The sequence below is a fragment of the Acanthaster planci genome, linkage group LG16 (assembly GCF_054643075.1).
Source record: "Acanthaster planci isolate LZ-2023a linkage group LG16, COTS_SCS, whole genome shotgun sequence".
NCBI classification, from domain to species: Eukaryota; Metazoa; Echinodermata; class Asteroidea; order Valvatida; family Acanthasteridae; genus Acanthaster; species Acanthaster planci.
Window position 1 is genome coordinate 13,013,513 of NC_141792.1, and position 18,199 is coordinate 13,031,711.

General features: G+C 43.7%; 1 protein-coding gene across 3 annotated transcripts in view; it reads right to left on the reverse strand.

Annotated features, from left to right (window-relative positions):
- LOC110979057 (intermembrane lipid transfer protein VPS13D-like) overlaps positions 1–18,199 on the reverse strand; it is a 41,677-nt gene that overhangs the window by 12,542 nt on the left and 10,936 nt on the right. For 2 of the 3 annotated variants that reach the window (XM_022234546.2, XM_022234545.2), the window contains exons 20-51: positions 17,917–18,041; positions 17,702–17,817; positions 17,230–17,395; positions 16,765–16,934; positions 16,238–16,459; positions 15,941–16,053; positions 15,414–15,567; positions 13,254–15,208; positions 12,719–12,932; positions 12,228–12,489; positions 11,521–11,701; positions 11,107–11,295; positions 10,452–10,619; positions 10,125–10,203; positions 9,808–9,962; positions 9,342–9,573; positions 8,750–8,977; positions 8,054–8,214; positions 7,826–7,924; positions 7,326–7,559; positions 6,902–7,067; positions 6,499–6,686; positions 6,098–6,297; positions 5,564–5,634; positions 3,846–3,951; positions 3,334–3,432; positions 2,678–2,810; positions 2,390–2,524; positions 1,742–1,895; positions 1,266–1,476; positions 605–848; positions 205–396 (exon numbers count right to left, since the gene is read on the reverse strand). In XM_022234546.2, coding sequence (XP_022090238.2) covers positions 205–396; positions 605–848; positions 1,266–1,476; positions 1,742–1,895; positions 2,390–2,524; positions 2,678–2,810; positions 3,334–3,432; positions 3,846–3,951; positions 5,564–5,634; positions 6,098–6,297; positions 6,499–6,686; positions 6,902–7,067; positions 7,326–7,559; positions 7,826–7,924; positions 8,054–8,214; positions 8,750–8,977; positions 9,342–9,573; positions 9,808–9,962; positions 10,125–10,203; positions 10,452–10,619; positions 11,107–11,295; positions 11,521–11,701; positions 12,228–12,489; positions 12,719–12,932; positions 13,254–15,208; positions 15,414–15,567; positions 15,941–16,053; positions 16,238–16,459; positions 16,765–16,934; positions 17,230–17,395; positions 17,702–17,817; positions 17,917–18,041 — 7,122 coding nt within the window. The remainder of the gene's footprint in view (positions 1–204; positions 397–604; positions 849–1,265; positions 1,477–1,741; positions 1,896–2,389; positions 2,525–2,677; positions 2,811–3,333; positions 3,433–3,845; positions 3,952–5,563; positions 5,635–6,097; positions 6,298–6,498; positions 6,687–6,901; positions 7,068–7,325; positions 7,560–7,825; positions 7,925–8,053; positions 8,215–8,749; positions 8,978–9,341; positions 9,574–9,807; positions 9,963–10,124; positions 10,204–10,451; positions 10,620–11,106; positions 11,296–11,520; positions 11,702–12,227; positions 12,490–12,718; positions 12,933–13,253; positions 15,209–15,413; positions 15,568–15,940; positions 16,054–16,237; positions 16,460–16,764; positions 16,935–17,229; positions 17,396–17,701; positions 17,818–17,916; positions 18,042–18,199) is intronic. The other variant, XM_022234547.2, reaches the window with a different exon arrangement.

An 18,199-nucleotide genomic window follows, 5' to 3' on the forward strand; every position in this document is an offset into this window, starting at 1 on the left:
CAGCATACTACCATTGCTCAAGAAATTTCATGGGGTTAACAAAGACCATGGACCACACCAGTGTTTCATAACTGATTCATTTACAATAAACAGCATCTAGGGACTGAATCAGAAATTTTCACGCGGGGAATAAAACTCCATGGACCACAACATAATGACAGATAATTCATTGGTCAATGGTGTCAGCAAGGATCAGTACCCTACCTTAAGGCATCTTCCTGCTCGGCACTCCACTCTGGCCTTCAGAACCAGCCGACGTTTTTTGGGGTGACTATCCCTGAGCAGGATGTATCCGTAGGCATCCTTGGTTAGCCGAGGGGGCAGAGACAGTGGGGTGTGGCAGTCGGGGAAGTTGTCCATGGTGAAACTGATGTCGTTAGCTTGGTTCAGATCAGCCTGGGGGTGGAGAACATGATCAAAATATTGTCAAATCTTCCAACATTATCCAATGATGCAGGAATTTGAGACACATTCCTTGTATTTTGAATTTTAGGGGGCATCAAGTCCCTGGTAAAGAAATAGTGATTAAGCTAAAAATTCCTTAATCCTGGAAAATCATCCAAATTCTCATGAACGTTGGGAAGATTAAAAACCTTTGACTTACGTCATATATTGGCTCATCCTTTCCAGGACTGATGTTGCCATAGCCACCAGTCCGATGCATCTTATATTTCAAGTCAAACGGCAAAAGGTTTGTCAGGACTATCGGTGGGAGCAAGGTTATAGTGTGGCCTGGCTGCAGTTCTTGGGCAGTGTTGTCTTGTTTCCGTGAGAGCTCTGAGAAAGAGGGGGACCGCTTTGCTGCCAGCTCACGGGGGAAAGCTTCATGTCGGATGTATGCCCAGAACCTGAAGGGGATAAAAAAAAAAAAGTTGAATATTACCATCGAAATGTAAAGTTGAACAATCTCCAACCAAAAAAGCATATTATTGGTTTTGCACGAGCTGCTTGAGAGAATAAAGAATTTCAGGCAGGGGGGGGGCATCTTCCTTATAATATGTGGTACTTTAAGAATTCATGCCCAGGCTTTTTCAAGGCTTAGACTTCTCACTGGTGCCCCCATTTATCACCATCTGTCTGTTTCTAAGTTTATTATAAACTTCAAATTCCAAATCCTTCTTCACTGGACCAGGAGATCAGTTTCTCTGCAGCAGCTTGAGATCAGTGCACTTTGAGATCTACCTTCACAGGTTTACACTCCTGGGTGGAGGGAGGTAATTGTAGTAAAGTGTCTTGCTTAAGAACACTAGAGAGCACCACCTCACCTGAATAGCCCATCTTCGTCTCTTCTGCCAAGTCTACATTTCATCGCCTGCGTGTCTGTAGCCTTGGGAGTGTTAACAGACTGCCACTTGATAGGCGAGTCGCAGAGCCCCATGCCCCAGCCATGAGGGCGCATGTTCATGAGCCAGTTGGTGTGAGAGAGGGGAATTGGCAAGGCGGCATTGGGGGTTAATGGGGGGAAGGTGATGGGGTCTGGGAAACCAAAAAGTGGGTACAAAGTATGTGTAAGTCATGATCAAAGAAAATTATGTTACATGGGTATGCTGACCCAGATATGATACAAAAGTGAATACAGAACCAAATAATGAGGCTACATCATAAATTCTCCCAACAAGTTAAGCAAAAAGCTTTAAAACATTACGGTAAACCTCTATACAGACAAATTCTCCCATCTATAAATGTCATGTGTATGAAGTTAATATGAGTTTAGGATCTGGAAGAAGTGAATTCTCCTTACTGTCTGTGGAAGAGTCTGGGTTGAAAAGATTGATGTCCATTGGGACATTCAGACGACTAACGACAGTCAGTGCTGATTGGACGGTCACAAGCTTACGTGCGCTGCCCTCAAGAGTAACATGGAAGAGAACTCGTTCCGCTCGTTGACTCGTGAACTGAAACATAAATTTAAACCTCCCAATTTTTTAAAAATATGGCTGACTTAATTCTAAGAAAAAATTGGTCTTTCAAGACACTCGCTTACTCACTTACCTTGGGCTAAACTACTTCAAAATGTAAACATTTAAGACTGATACTTGAGGAAAATTACAACGAAATGAACACTTTGGATGAATCTTCAAACCAACGAGAATTAGATAGAGTGGAAATTTCAACGATTAACCCTTTTTCAGTCCAATTCCCAGGATGTCGATGAGTTATGAAAGACTCAGGTCATAGACCAGTTTATAGAATGAGTGGGTGCTTTACAGCGTATTCCATATAATGGTGTTCTCAAGGTTGAAGCCATGCTCAAGTTACTTGTCTGCGGCTAGCAATAATACATAAGTCTATGGGAAGTGGCTAGAGCCTTTAGCTAGTAGCTCACATAAGCACACATGCTGATCTATTAAAGCCATAGCCCAGTCATTTGGGACACGGCTTAACTTACTATGCTGGCTGTGTGCATGTGTTCAGGCTTGGCGAGGCGGAAAAACGTTCCCACTTTGTCAACAGAGACCGGGGCCATTCGCTCCCATCCTTCCACTCTTACCAGCAGCTGGTGTACTCGTAACTCATGAGTATTCTGTCATGGAGACATTAACAATTGAGAGTGAGTTCCTTGATAGCTGGGACTCGACCTTTGGCCCTTGGCCTTAGACCAGAAATGGACAGCGTCCTTTGACATTAAGGGTAGTGTAGATTTTCTGTTTGAAATATTATGGTGAGTGCTACTCACTCTATGTCTCTGTTTGCCTTTCTCCTCAAAGACAAAAGGGACCTCTTGGCCTGGTAACACCTCCGTCCATGATCCGGCTCCGCCCACAGATACCAGCGGGGAGGCAAGCTTCTCAGTGGGACTGCTAGCAACCCTGCAATTGTTCATAAATCCACACCAACTCAAAGGAGTTAAGAAAAGTAAACCACCACACAATACATCTGGCTTCCCTTATCGAGGCCATGCAAACTCAAAAGTACCAATTTTCTCTTGAAAGCACAGAAAAAAACGTTATCAATGAACAGATTTATAATCAAAACAAATCAGTTCAATAAAATGGGAACTTCCTTTACAAAATGTTTTAAGCCCACAAGAAATGGCACTCCAGACTAAAAAACATCAGCCATGATACATTTAAGATTTGAAGCTTTGCGTGGTGGAGGCTATATTGAGAGATGGTTTGCTGGTACACCATGTGGAATTGATCTCTTCTACAAAGAATGGTGGATTAGACTGAGGTTTTTTGTGGATTTCCCTATTTTTCTCATTCTTGCTCTTGATGTTTGACACAAAAAAGAAAAAAGGACGCAGATGAGAACAATGACAGTTTTGTGAAATCAATACCAAGATAACCAGGGTATCTTCTTGTTTTTTTTTTCTGTTGGTTGTTGGCCTACCTGTTGGGGTTTGTTGTGAGCGTTGCAAACCAGAGATTACATCCTGTCAGATTCCGCAGAGCGTAAGGAACAAAAGGAGACCTGTGTCTGGCTGGGAGGCTAAGACAAACAGAGGCAAGCAAGGAATGCACCACTGAATCTAAATTGTGAACACTTAAAGTCATGTGTTAACTCTCAAAGCACAAGCAGGGTTTCCATATCTAAAGGCCAATTGAATTCCGTGACTTTTCCATGACCAAATTATGAAGATCCACAACCCAATAATGCAATTTCTCAGACTATTCGGCCTTTTCAGTTGTGAATAAAATCATGCATTTTATGCACTTATTTCTGAGAATGGAAATTACACACAGCCTTTGAAAAATTCCATGACTTCAGTCATTTTACAAAATTCCATGACTTTTCCAGGCATGGAAAACGAAAACAAATTTCCATGACTTTTCCAGGCCGCAGGAACCCTGACAAGGCAAATTATCTTTTGAACAGTAAGAGTTTCACAGCCATTAACACACCCTTCTTTGGTTCCGGTCATGTAGTAATCCTCTGTCCAGTTCTTCTTGGTGTTGCTGTATAGGTCCATTAGAGCACTAGTCAAATTCAGATCTAGCCGGTCATTGACTACGAGTACAAAAAGTACACGAGAATGTAGGAAAAGTTCAGATAATGAACCTTAATTGAAATAAAAACGCTTGGACACAAGTAAACCAAAGAGAAAAATAAAGTCACAAAGCATGTCAGACCATTTTTACCTTTGCAACCTAAAAGAGTTTTCCCGTATCAAACAAAGTCGTCCTTACTCAGTCATCCTTACTCATTCACCCTTACTCAGTCAACCTTACTCAGTCATCCTTACTCAGTCAACCTTACTCAGTCATCCTTACTCAGTCATCCTTACTCAGTCATCCTTACTCAGTCAACCTTACTCAGTCATCCTTACTCAGTCAACCTTACTCAGTCGTCCTTACTCAGTCGTCCTTACTCAGTCGTCCTTACTCAGTCGTCCTTACTCAGTCATCCTTACTCAGTCATCCTTACTCAGTCATCCTTACTCAGTCATCCTTACTCAGTCATCCTTACTCAGTCATCCTTACTCAGTCATCCTTACTCAGTCATCCTTACTCAGTCATCCTTACTCAGTCATCCTTACTCAGTCATCCTTACTCAGTCATCCTTTCTCAGTCAACCTTACTCAGTCATCCTTACTCAGTCATCCTTACTCAGTCATCCTTACTAAGTCAACCTTACTCAGTTATCGTTACTCAGTCAACCTTACTCAGTCATCCTTACTTAGTCATCCTTACTCAGTTCCCCTTACTCAGTCATCCTTACTAAGTCAACCTTACTCAGTCAACCTTACTCAGTCATCCTTACTCAGTCATCCTTACTCAGTCATCCTTACTCAGTCAACCTTACTCAGTCATCCTTACTCAGTCATCCTTACTCAGTCATCCTTACTCAGTCATCCTTACTCAGTCATCCTTACTCAGTCATCCTTACTCAGTCATCCTTACTCAGTCATCCTTACTCAGTCATCCTTACTCAGTCATCCTTACTCAGTCATCCTTACTCAGTCATCCTTACTCAGCCTTCCCTACTCGGTCATCCTTACTCAGTCATCCTTACTCAGTCAACCTTACTCAGTCATCCTTACTCAGTCATCCTTACTCAGTCATCCTTACTCAGTCAACCTTACTCAGTCATCCTTACTCAGTCATCCTTACTCAGTCATCCTTACTCAGTCATCCTTACTCAGTCATCCTTACTCAGTCATCCTTACTCAGTCAACCTTACTCAGTCGTCCTTACTCAGTCATCCTTACTCAGCCGTCCTTACTCAGTCATCCTTACTCAGTCGTCCTTACTCAGTCGTCCTTACTCAGTCATCCTTACTCAGCCATCCTTACTCAGTCACCCTTACTCAGTCAACCTTACTCAGTCATCCTTACTCAGTCATCCTTACTCAGTCGTCCTTACTCAGTCGTCCTTACTCAGTCATCCTTACTCAGCCATCCTTACTCAGTCACCCTTACTCAGTCAACCTTACTCAGTCAACCTTACTCAGTTGTCCTTACTCAGTCATCCTTACTCAGTCGTCCTTACTCAGTTGTCCTTACTCAGTCGTCCTTACTCAGTCGTCCTTACTCAGTACCAGTAATTACATTTTACATAAACTTTACCAAGATTTTATATATATATTATGAAGGGACTCTGTCAAGTTAAAGTATAGTTACCTTTGCACTGGACAAAGACTTTCTCTGGATATTCAGCAGTCTCATCCTGTTGAAGCCACTCAACATTCAACCTGTCAGAGACAAAATCAGTCACCCCTTTATAGTCAAATTCACAGCAAAAGCTTTGAAATCTGTTGGAGACTTTCCAACACAGATTTGTCTTCAGTTGGGAAGAGAAACGGGTCAAACGGATATTGGAGCAAGTGACCATCCGTGTTGTCAACCTCCTCCAACCACACAAAGAGAATGATAGACATTGGATCACCTGTCCAAATGTTTGCTCTACGTCTGGGGAGGACAGCAGTCAACTAAAGAACACCCCAAGTGACAGCTTCTTCTCAAAACAATCAAACAAGTTTCCTCTCAAAATAGAAACCCCTACAACTTCAAATGAAACAGGTGAGCTCTTTGAATAAATTTAAGAATATCAGCTAACTAGGCCAATGTGGATGAATCAAGAATTAACATAAAAGAATTGACTGGGAGATTTGAATCCTTGTACAGATTGCTCAGCCCTGGGCATCTCTGACTTACTTCCAGGGTTCAATGAAGGGTTCCCATCCAGATAAGCTCCTGTTGTAGTAATCTCCTAGCAACGTTCCTGAGGCAGTGCCTTGCCTGTTGGGCAACATCTTCTGAAAGACATGAAGGTTCTGCAGCATGACCTCAATCAGAGGAACGTCAGAATCCTTGCAGTCATCGATGAGGCAGATGCTGACTGACCCCGCCCGAACCTGAGAGAAGAGACAAGTCAATGCTATTCATTTCTGTACTTTCTGATAGCTGGAAAGCAAGGCTTAGAACTTAAAGATTTGTGACTCCTGATTAGATGTAACGAATATTCAACTGACCTCAATATCTGGTCTTGCCAGTGAGTTAATATGTGGGGTTAGGGGCTATGCATATGCATTACTTGTAATGAATATTTATCTGACCTCGATGCCAGCAATCTCCAGAGCCCCTTCCTCCTCATTTCCAGAATTCCGTCTGGGAACTAGAGTCCTCGGTACTGGTTTAGCATTCTCAAGCAGCCAGGAGGCAGCCTGGTCTAGCTCCCCGTTGCTCTTGGTCAGGGCTACCTTGCAATCCTCACGACTGAAGCCGAGCTCCTGTAGCTTAGCAACTGTGAAAAAATACAGAGATAAAGAGGGCTATCGATTACCAGGATTATCTGAGAACTAGAAATTCTTTAATATGAAACCAAAGTTTACTGTAGTTTTGTTTGGTTTGACCAACAAAGGCTACTACATGGTTCTGTCACTGATGAAACAAAGTACTTTACTGTTCACACAACTAGTTCCACCACTTCTAAGTGGTGAGGTGGGTTTGACAGAGTACCTTGCTTGGACTTGGAGGTGCTACTAGATGTCAGAGCTTTCTTGGGCGTGTCCTCTTTCTCTTCCTGCTCAGCTTGGAGGAGCTGGGCTGGGAGAGAGTTCATGATGGCTAAGAAAAGTCTGGCATCATGGTACGATACTCGGATGTTCAGAGCCTGAATCAGAACCTGATAAATAAGACAGAGAATCGAAGCTAATTTGACTTAAGAAATGTAAAACATGAAAACTGCTGCAAACTGCTTGCTGACTGCAAGGACCTGAAGAGTACATGTCACATAAGTGACAAGTCTCAATTCTGGCAGAATCTCTCTCAAGGAGACAGCCTTGCATATACAAAATCTGATTTATTTTAAGTCTGTCGTGTCAGTCATACAAAATGATTTGTGATTTGGAAGGAGGGTAGAAGGAAGGCCAAAAGAACCCACCTCCAGCGTTCTGTGTACATCCATGACATCAAGCAGGCCTCCAATGTGTCCCTGGGATGCCAGGCTGGTAGGGTTGGCCTTGAGCTCCATGTTGACGGAGACTGGATCAACGATGGATAAGGCCGTCTCTCCCTCATTACTAAGGCAACAGGAGAAGACTTCCAAGCCTTCCAGGCTGCAGGACAGTGGGTTTTCCTTGTTCTCCATTTTGTATGTCATCACTGCACACGTTGCCTGTGTGTTGATAGTTTAAAAGGCAATTTTTTTCTAATTTTTTTTTTCATTTTAAAGTCAATTTTGATTTTTATCAGTAGGGGTAAAATAAGCAGTAACAAACAGAAAGTAACAAGAAAAATTTACATTGTAGGAGTAATTAACACAACATCTGTATCAACTTTATTGAAGTAATTTTATTATCGGCTAAAAGCGTTTTTTGGAGACGTAACTTTTAAAGTAAAGACCATGCTTCCAAACAAGTATCAAGACCTGGATAAGCGTACCTTGAGAATGACAGCACTGGAGTCACTGCACGCCGTGTCTTCCATGACAACAAACTCTGTCTCTGTGACGTTTAGGCAAATCTCCAGTGGATTATCACTCTGAAACAAAGAAGAAATTCAACTGCTGTAGGCTCCTTACACAGTCCATCCAATGACAGGTGTGCATTTGGACACACTGCCTGCAATTCTGAAACATCTAGAACTTAAAAAAACCAGGTATCGGCATACTTTTTCTGTTGCCTGAGCTCGCTTGGTGAAGATCCCTGATGCAACATTGACCGGTGTTCCCGATCGCTTGTTTCGCGTTGCAGTTGTAGATGATGGAGCGGATGATTGATTGGATGAACCGTCAGAGGATGCCCCATGTGCTTTACCTGAAGCGTTAGAGGCTGTAATTTGAAGAGAATTGACAGACTACCGGATTACCTGCACCTTCTGATCTTGTCAGCTATAGTAACAGTACAATCAATCTCTACAAATCATAAACTTATGAATTAAGATCCTGACCCAACCTGTGGGCACAGATGCAGGTCATTCAAACGGCATTTCTTATATTTGCTCATGGCGCCCTCGCCTATCCATGCTCTAGGAGGATGGTAAATTTATTTTTGATGTCTTGCACACTACTGCACAATAAGAAACCAAAAATATTCATAAAACCGAAGTTGGCAGGATGCCAACTATATCAAGGTACTATTTTTAGCTTGGCATGCAATGTCCCTTGGAGACGTCAACTGGCTTTGTCCAAACCGAACTCTTGAGAAGAAATTTACAACCTTACTCAGGTGGGGTTTGAACCCTAGACCTCCTGCTTACAAGTGCAGATGGCATACTGATCAATCACCACACTTGAAAGTCAGCCAGAAAATCTAATTTCAAATCAAGCTTTTCACCAACCCTGTTCCATTTAATCTTGCCACTAACCGGACTGGATGGACTTAGCGTCATAGTCCAAGAGGAAATCTTTGGCAGCCAGCAGTAGGTCCATGACACACATGACTCTCATGTTGTTGAGTAACACCGTGGCTCTAGTGTGGTCCAGCTGGGATGCATAGTGAAGTTCAAGCTGTAAAGGGTTAGGGTTGCGACTGTGGTGACGAGTAGGGGTTAGAACCTCCCAGAAGACATTGGTGGGTGTCTTGGCACTGCCCCCTGGTAATATACAAGTCAACAGGTCTCATACAGTAACAGGTTAATTTAACAATGGTAAGATAGACCGATGGATATCTGAATGAACATAATAAATTCTTGACAGCCTTATCTGCAACAAGATAATGTTAAAAATTTTAAACCAATTTTGAGTTGAGACTTGATTCTGTATCTCATACACAATCTTGTGAGTTAACCAGCTCTATCTAGGGGGATGCTGATCAGATGCCGTGAAAACTATACATGTCACAAGGCCTGGGGTAATAAAAGATTAAATAGCAGTGTTAGCTGCACCAAAGTACCCTCACTTTATTCTTGTGAGTAGGCAACAGCGCCCTCGTCCATTACCACTGAATCCAATACATACCACTATCTTTCCATCTAGTGTCAGAGGCTCGGATGGCATGCGACACCAGGTCGATCGTCTTGGTGGTGTCCGAGAAGCTCTCAAAGGAGAAGCGGGACTCGATAAAGTCAAACTTGCCGAGAGATCTCTCGGGGGTAGGGCCTTGCTGGTGAGAGAGGAGGAGCTCCAAGGTCACGTTGACCAGCTGAACATTGAGGGAGATGGACGTCCAGACACGGCCACTCAGGACAGTCTAAAGGTCAAGAAGAAAGATGTTTCATCAACTGACCAGTTTTGCAAGAAAGGGAAATACTTTCGTACCCATTTTTAGTCGGTACTCACTACTCATGTCTACATCTGTGATATCAAGTACAGACAAGTATAGGCCAGAACACGTCAGACCAAACTGTAGCCAGTAAGGTTCACAGAGGACTCAATGAGATACGGAAAGAAACGTTTAATCATCTCTTAAAGATTTCTGGTTGACCTGGTTGACTGGGTTCTGCGTTCGCTGCATGGCTTCAAATTCTTCCAGCTTCTCTCCCAGGTTGTGGTCCAACATCCCACGTATCAACTGGTACTGAGTCACATCTAATGAGCAGTGGACGGAGGAGAGCATGCCAGACACGCTGAAATCCGGAACTGTGTTGGAAACACCAAGAAAAAAAAGAAGCAATGGTCTGACTGCACTGTCTAAGCTAGAATTACATTGGTAATAACCCGTTTTAGGTTATAGGAATGGTTGATACTAGATCAAAGTTTCCTGAATGATCTTTACAGCCACATCATTGTTTCACAGCTCACCTGCTCTGGTGATATCTGCATCCAGGTTTCTATCCACCTGTAATCTCAGTTGACAGGTGTCCTTCAGAAGACGACCACCCTGTAGCAAGAGGGGTAACATCAGCCCAAAAAAAATAAGATCCCCACCACCATAAAAATTCTTCATAAATATTCATCTTTAATACGTCAAACACGTTATCGGTAATAATTTCTTCTCTCTATGGGAGGGTGAGAAATATGTTGATGCTCATCAAGCATTTGTTTCAATTTTAAATGTTTAATATTCTCAGGATAACTTTGTCAGTGCCAAGTTGCAAACCTCTGTTTGGCCATGAAGCATTTACCTACCTTACGACAGATGACAAAGGAAGGAAAGATCATAGCGCTATCTTCTCTAGCATCAAAGTCTAGAGGTTCCACCCTCTCAGCTGAGAAGAGATCCATGTCAACCAGGTCTAGGTGCATACAGTCCAAGAGACAGGTGGAATCCTTGCTAAACTGAACGTCATCGGTAGCCTTGAGTGGCAAAGAAAAACGGTTCAGCTTGAAGGAGCCCGCTCAAGAATTACTCTCAATATAAACCCACATTAAACTACGGTTATCATACATTCTTGATGGTCTGGCTAAAATTCACCTTTTCAACATTGCATCACCTTTGATAACTTTTGGGAACAATCTAGTAAAAAAGCACAAAGTAAAGGTTGTTCTAGAAAGTTTCCAGATTCCTCAAACATGCATCGCTGTGAAGATTAAAATCTAATACACAGCCTGGATACTTCAATAAATTTGGGACATAAAGCCCTAGTAAAATAATGCTGGCTAGGTTACGCTGTACCTAAGGTTAAAATCTTTGATTTGTGGCAACGTATACAAATTAGGAAGATGCTGAAAAAATTGATTTAAAAGAATTAAATTCTGCTTTTCATCTCAAGTGCCTTTTTTATGGAAAATCTATTACTGTTTATAACGAAGCTGCAAACAAACACTGAAGTTGTCAACTCACCACTTTGGAAGGAAGCTTGGCGATAGTCCCTGGCGACCCAGCTAAAAGGAATTCATTCTTCAGGGTCAGGTTTCCCAGATTCATGACCAGAACATCCTTGGATTTGGAGCTGATGGGAGCAATGCAGACTGGGGAGCCTGCCTCAATGTCCATGGAGATACGAGAGGCACGTTTGGGGTCCTCCTTGACCTGTGGAATTAGGGTGAGAAAAGCTGAACTTGGAATTGGATGAGGACACCAAGTAAAACACTGAGCAAGTTCTTGTATTCAAAAACTGGCAGAATTTACAGGCGAATGAATATGATCAGCCAAGAGTCTCGTCTTATCACTGCTTTCCCCTTTGTTCACAGGTATTTGTGTAAGAAGGAAAATTCCTTCAGGCCTGTAACAGTCCCAACAGCTGGTGTAGCTCACCTGGATTCCATCCGTGGCAGCCCTCATGGTTCCTAAAACCTCCTGAAGCTGATTGAAATGCTGCGCAAAGGCTACCGTCTCCATCTGGAAGCGGTTTGTGTGAACATAGCGGACAGACGACATCCGTAGCTTGATGCTGAGATCAAACTCACGGTCTAGGTTTGGATCTGGCTGCCCGTATCTGGTGAAAAAAACATCCAACTGATCAACAAACTTCCTGGGAAGCTAGTCTCTACTCAATCATTACTCTCCAAAATAAGCAGGACAATGAATAGTTCAGCCACATTCTGCTCTGCATTCTTTCGAAGCAAGCTCTGTGGCTCAACTTCTCAATCAAGTTTCATGCACAACTAACCAAACAAGAATCAAACGCATCCTCAAAGTACACAGGGGTGCCTAGGCAGAAAGAAACAATGATAAATCCGCCCCAAGTTGAAATGCACCTTCACTGGCAAAAGAACGACAGACTGGTACGAAGATTTTCAACTGGGCAGTTTCTTACACACATTCGGCTTGCACACGAAGACCCTACATTCCAAAATAAATTTGTTGCACGTACTCAGCATGCTCTGCGTCAAACCTGCATAGACTTAGGCACCTTTGGGGTGAGTTGGTGCCAAAGGACTCTCAATTTCATTTAAAACACAACCTTTTCGTTCCCCCTCGGAGCGGACAATACTGTTCAAAGCTGCTATTATCTAACTAACTTGAAAATGCTGAAGCTGAGCGCCTCCTGTCCCTTGGTGGTAAACCTCTCTCTGTAAAGCTTCCCATGTGGAGTCAGGTCCAGGAGAGACATCCTACCTAGGCGACCGCTGACGTCCATGTTCCCATCCATAAGCAGGAGGTGGGTAGAGACATTGGAGACGTTGGCTTTGGCCAGCTCATAGTCTGGCTTGTTGAGGAGGAGAGACAGGGAACCGACCTGGATGACCATCTCGGTGTTGACTTCATCTCTGTACTCTGTAACTGGTACAAGTCAGAGATCAAATTGAATAAGTTTGTTTCTGTGGACTGGCTCTATTTCATTGGCTGACGTCTCTCTAATTTGCAGTGTGTAGTACATTTTCTATTGTGAACAAGTCTCCAACATCTCGTTAGGACAGCTTCTTGAAATCCTCCACTTCTCTACCAGCACTACTCTTGGAAGCGAGCTCCAAAGACCAGGCAAATCCCACAGAGTGACATGAGCTCTCACCTATAGTAGAGGACACTGCTTCATCATCTGTTTTAGAGGACGCTGCTTTGGCAGCAGCCTTCCTCTTCATCCTCAGCAAGGCCTTCTCCTCCGGGCTAGCTCGACTCTTGGGAGCAGGTCCCCCAATGCCAAGGAAGTCCAATAAGACCACCCAGGTCTGGAGGTTGATGGTGGTCTCCAGGGCATTGAAGGTGACATCCACAAACCTGTTCACCTGAGACACAGAAGTGACATTCATGAACACCATCAAACGTCTGAATACAATGGTACAGAAGGTTCCTCACAAAACCAACCAGCTAGTTTTAACAGATATTTTAGAAACAGGTACATCAGAGTATGACATATCAACCAGAATGGAAAAATGAAATTATGAGTTCCAACAGAGTTCAAGGCTCAAAAAAAATGTAGATCCTTACAAAATGAAAACTGAGAAAATGTCATTAGTTGATATGACAATGGTTCAGTTTTGAGGATTTGTAAGATTTTGTCACAGAACAATTTTTATCACACAGGTAGGAAGTGGCAGATATCCTACCCTCTTGTATTTCGTCACGAACTCTGGGCAATCCCTGTCTACCAGCATCACTTTGATTCTCATCAGCGCATTCTTGTCAACAAAGGACTCTTCCGTCTCTTTGCTCTCAGGAATATCTTCCAGTGACTCACTCAGTGATGGAGGAGGGGTGGATGGGATCAGAGGTACACCCTTTGTACCTGGGTGACCGTAATGATGGCCATGGTAGGTGTACCGGGGTGGGACGGGGCTGTCCAGAGCACTGGGTAGAGAGCCTGGACGGGACGAGATCGGGGAAATCATGGAGCTGATGGATGGACAGGAGCTAGAGTGGTACATCTTGGGAGTGGGCTTGGCGATGCGAGGACCCCCTGTAGACACCATCAAGTATCGGTGCTTGGAGAAAGGTGGCTGGATCAAATCCTCCATGATGAGGGAGTGGAGGGTGACGCTAATTGACGAAGTGTGAGGCGTGGTGTTCTCGAACTCCACGCTGAAGTTCTGGAAGGTTAGATTGACAAGTCCCTGGCCTCCATCACAGGTGTCGCTGCACATCTCCACTGAGAACTCCGGCAGGTGGAAGTCCACTTTGATCTTGGTGTGGGATTCTTTGTTTTCATTTTCAGCATTCTCCATGGCAGATTCGTCAAGGGTTGCAGCTTCTGCATCAGGGTGGGGTTGATTGTCGGGAGGGTCGACTGTCCACATAAACAAGCCACCCGAGACTGGGGTGCTTGCCATGCTGGGGGTTCTTTTAGGCTCTACTTCTTTGACTTCCTTAAAGGTAAGGTTGTCCATCGTTTGGAGGATCTGCTCATAGACATGCTTGGAAAGGATCACTTTCAAGGGGGATACTATTCTCCCAGAGACTAAAGTTGTAGGGGAACGCTCCTCCTGGAGGAAACTGTCATCTGATCCCATGGTATCCAAGCTGTAATTGCTGGGCATGGCAGCTGGGTCCACGGGAAGCAGGTTAATTGTCAGCTCCAAGGATGTGTCATGCAGAATCGGAGTTCCCTTGTACAAACTGGGCTTTATATTGCTTCCTGAATCAGCACTGTCTGTGCTGACAAAACTGCTGGAACGCGACTTGGAGTCCAAGTGGTTGAACGAGGAGACCTTGATGTCCCGCATTCCAAGGAAGAGTCTTGTGGTTGGAGCAACAGGGGTTGTCTCTGGTGACATTCCGTGACTGGGAGTGGGTAGAGTGGTGTCAGCATCCAAAGGTGTGTTGGTGATGGATATCTTGCCCAAGTGAGCGATAAGGACTTCGGAGCTGATGGCAGATCGCGGGATGATGATGATGGGTGTCTCCATGGTCATCTTGAATTTGAAGTCTGTTGAAGGTTTCTCCTCCAGCACACTGCTGTCAGTGGTGTCTACTGCTGATTGGTTCATCCCACAGATGGGAGTCTCTATCCTGGTGCTGTAGAGCATCGGGGAAGCCACTGAAGCAATGACGTCTGACTTCTGTCGCACAAAGTCCATGGCCACACCTGCTGCAGCTTTCTGGATGGAATCGGCAAGAGCGGCTGCAGAGCTCTGGAACTCATCCACACAGAGCGTGATGTCGTGGAGGAATCGTGGGACATGGGTGTACACTAATGAGGCAAGATGGAGCGTCAACTGAAACCCTTTGACAGTTTGAGAATCCCCATTGCCGAAACTAAACCCTGGAGTTTGGGACCCTGCACTTAATGGTGACAGCATGCTGCCACCTTCCATTTTCCTCAGAGTGAATGAAAATGCCTTGACATCTTCCATGTCTATACCGCCTCCTATACTGGTCTGCTCCATGGCGGCTTGATAAAGATCATTTTCAACCGGCCTAGGGGGCACAATGGTACTAGTTGATGTTTCACAGGCAGTTTGGGGGTCTCTTCCTACACTAAAGACCGTCTTATGTTTGCTGCCCTCTGGAGTCACATCTAGGAGCTGCAAACCACCGAGGGATCCTTCTAGATGGAAATCACCACCTGGACAGCATGTAGGTAGTAAGAAATAAGGAACTAATGAGAAACGATGATTCCTATTATTTTTTTCTTTGAATCCAACCATCTACAGTTTTCATTTGTGAATTCTACAGCATAAGCTGTTTACAAAGACTTAATAAAATAAATTCAATTCATTTTAATCTCAAATAAAATCTTGGACAATAAAAGAAGCTGTTTTGAAGTATACCTAGAGTGGCCCAGACATGAGCTGCTGAGACTGTTGCCGTGGCTACCTTCCGACCAATCACATGCTTCTGCTGGTCGGTTTCACCTCGTACCAGTACAACATTCAGACGATGAAAATCGGCAGTCACTTCAGTCTTAGTGCTTGAGATTTCAAGCTGTTGACAGAAAACAGGGAACAGTCAAAAGTTAGCCCGAACAAACTGACCAATATTTGTTTTCTTACACTAAGTTTTACAAGTATTGTGGCTACCAGAGTTCTCTATTTTGAAATCTGTTTTAAGCATCCACACTTTTCTTGCAATGTTCATGTTTACAACATTTGCACCTTGAGTTAGGATATTTTTTACAATCAGGCCTGATCCAGACTGATAAGACAGACATAGAAAACCTCTTGTGAACCAAAAAGAGAAACAAATCTTGCAAGCCTCATTTTTGCGCAAGATTAGGTTAGAGAGAACACAGATGGATAACTGATAAGGTAGACAAAAAAATCTGTTTATGATTGAATCTTTGTTTTGTTAAACTTACTTCAAAGGCTGAGGCGTCTCCTTGCAGTGTCTGCTTTGCTGGCGGTTCTTTGCTTTCATGGGGAAATGCGCGATGGAAGAAAGAGAGAAGTTCTACGACTGTCTCTTGGTTAGCTACAAAATGAGGAAGACATAACATGGAATTAGACACAGTGAACAAGAAAATTGATTCAAAGAACCCTTGGCTCAGGATGAATAAATACAGTTTAACTGCTCAAAACAACTTAAAAAGAAACACAAAATCTGTGCAGATGACACCAGTAATTTTCTTGGTATCTGAGGTGGCACAGCATCTTACCGATGACATCCAAGTTGTTGAACTGCACTGAGGCAATCTGTAGAGCTTCTCGGCTGCTGTTAATGTTGGACGGGCAGTCGGCACTGATGAGCTCTATCTCTACCGTTATGAGGGCTTCTGCTGCCTCTTGTCCCACCGTGTCTGTCTCAGTATGTCTCACACTGTCCGCATACAGCTGCTCCTGGATCTGGGAACTACTGGATTTGCCTGAGATTGACACACCTAGAGGTAAAACTACCAATGCTCAGGATTTTTCACACAGCATCTTGACCAGAGACAAAATTGCAAATGGGCGATATCTGACAACAAAGTTTGCATCATCATGACATCATCAAGGTTTTTTCCATCTGATCGATTACAAATTTCTTTACATAAGACATGAGAAATCCGAATTTTCCTTTGTGAGATGATAAACAAAATGCAAAGCTTTGTTCCTCAATTAAGGTCTCAGTGACTCAGGCATCCAACCCCTTTCTGAAAAATTCAGGTTTCTTTACAGCAACTTTTGTAAATTTCACCCCTTCTACCTGATATGGACTTGCCCATGGCTGACAGGGCAGACGCAAGTACTGACTGACTGGAAGTGTCCATCATCTTCTCGACGGGGGAGGCTGGGCTCTGAGAGGAGGTAGGTGACTGAGCAGATCTTGGTGTAGAATGTTCACTGTCCACGATACTCCCACTGGCTGCATGCATGCTACGGAGATAAAGATAAAGACAATTTTGACAGTTTCAGGAAGGGTAAGGCTTGATTTAGATCTGGATTCATTGTGTCTCTTCTTTCTGTATTCTTACAAATCGATTCGTCAGTTGAGGTTTGCTAAAAGTAATCAACAAAAAAGGATTCAACCTCAACCAAGAAGAGAAACTTTCAAGCTTCATTTGAATTTAAAAGAGTAGGACACTACAATGGCAATGATAAGTGAAGGTGAAATATTTGAATCATGAAGGAGCCACGTCTTCGGAGGCTGAGAGACTCGTCATCTGCATACCTCAAGTCTCGATGTGACGCTACCAACAGCTCAAACTCTGGCCCAAATTGCTGAAGAGCATCGATGAGCAGCAAACCATGCACAGTCAGTGAGACTGAGGTGTTGTACGGCTGTTTGGCAAAGTTGGCCTGGACGCCGTAAACCTGGCACTCGGCGATGCAGCGACCTGAAATCATGACAGGGTATCAAAGCAGGCTAATGTCTCTGGGTCAGGCAGATAAAATCCAAGGTCCAGTTTTGAGAAGTTGTGAAGTACAAAATTTTGCTTAAGAAATGTGGGCGCTACATGTGGAAAGATGGAAACCAGCAGCAAAGTGTGAACATAAAATACAATTTTGGCTGGTAACCTGTTCGTTTTAAGCATTTTGTTTTCATTCAACAAATATCTGATTATCGGCTTCATGAAAACGGCTCATGTTTGTAACGTTTGCTCTCCATGGTCATTGAAACCAAACACAAACGTAGTATCTACCTCTGCTCTCCACACTGAGCGAGAGCAAGTCGACAGAGAACTGCATCTCTAGAAGTTTGGACTCCTCTAGGAGGGCCTGTGTCCTCTGAGTCAATGTGGCCTCCATCTCAGACAAGCTGAAACAATCACAGACAATCAACAACTGGTCAAGATTTGAAACTCAAGCTATCGCCTCAAGCAGGTCTTAGGAATAACTTGGATGTGGCCTCACGTACCTTGTGGTGTGAGTACGATTCACTGCAGAGAGATCATCGGTCAGTGTGACCCCAGCTGACGCGGGGGATGCACCCCCCTCGCTTGGTCCGGTCAGGACCTTCATGCAGATATTTAAAGCCTGAATCTACAAATATGGAGATAATTCCAAGAAATTCCAGAGATATTAAGATCTAATGCTGGGTTGTAATGGCCTTTAAAAATGTACAATGTAAAATTACAAAGATGAAGGTTAAAACAGCATAAAACTGTTCATTCCGAATATTGTGGTAAGAGGATTCCAAT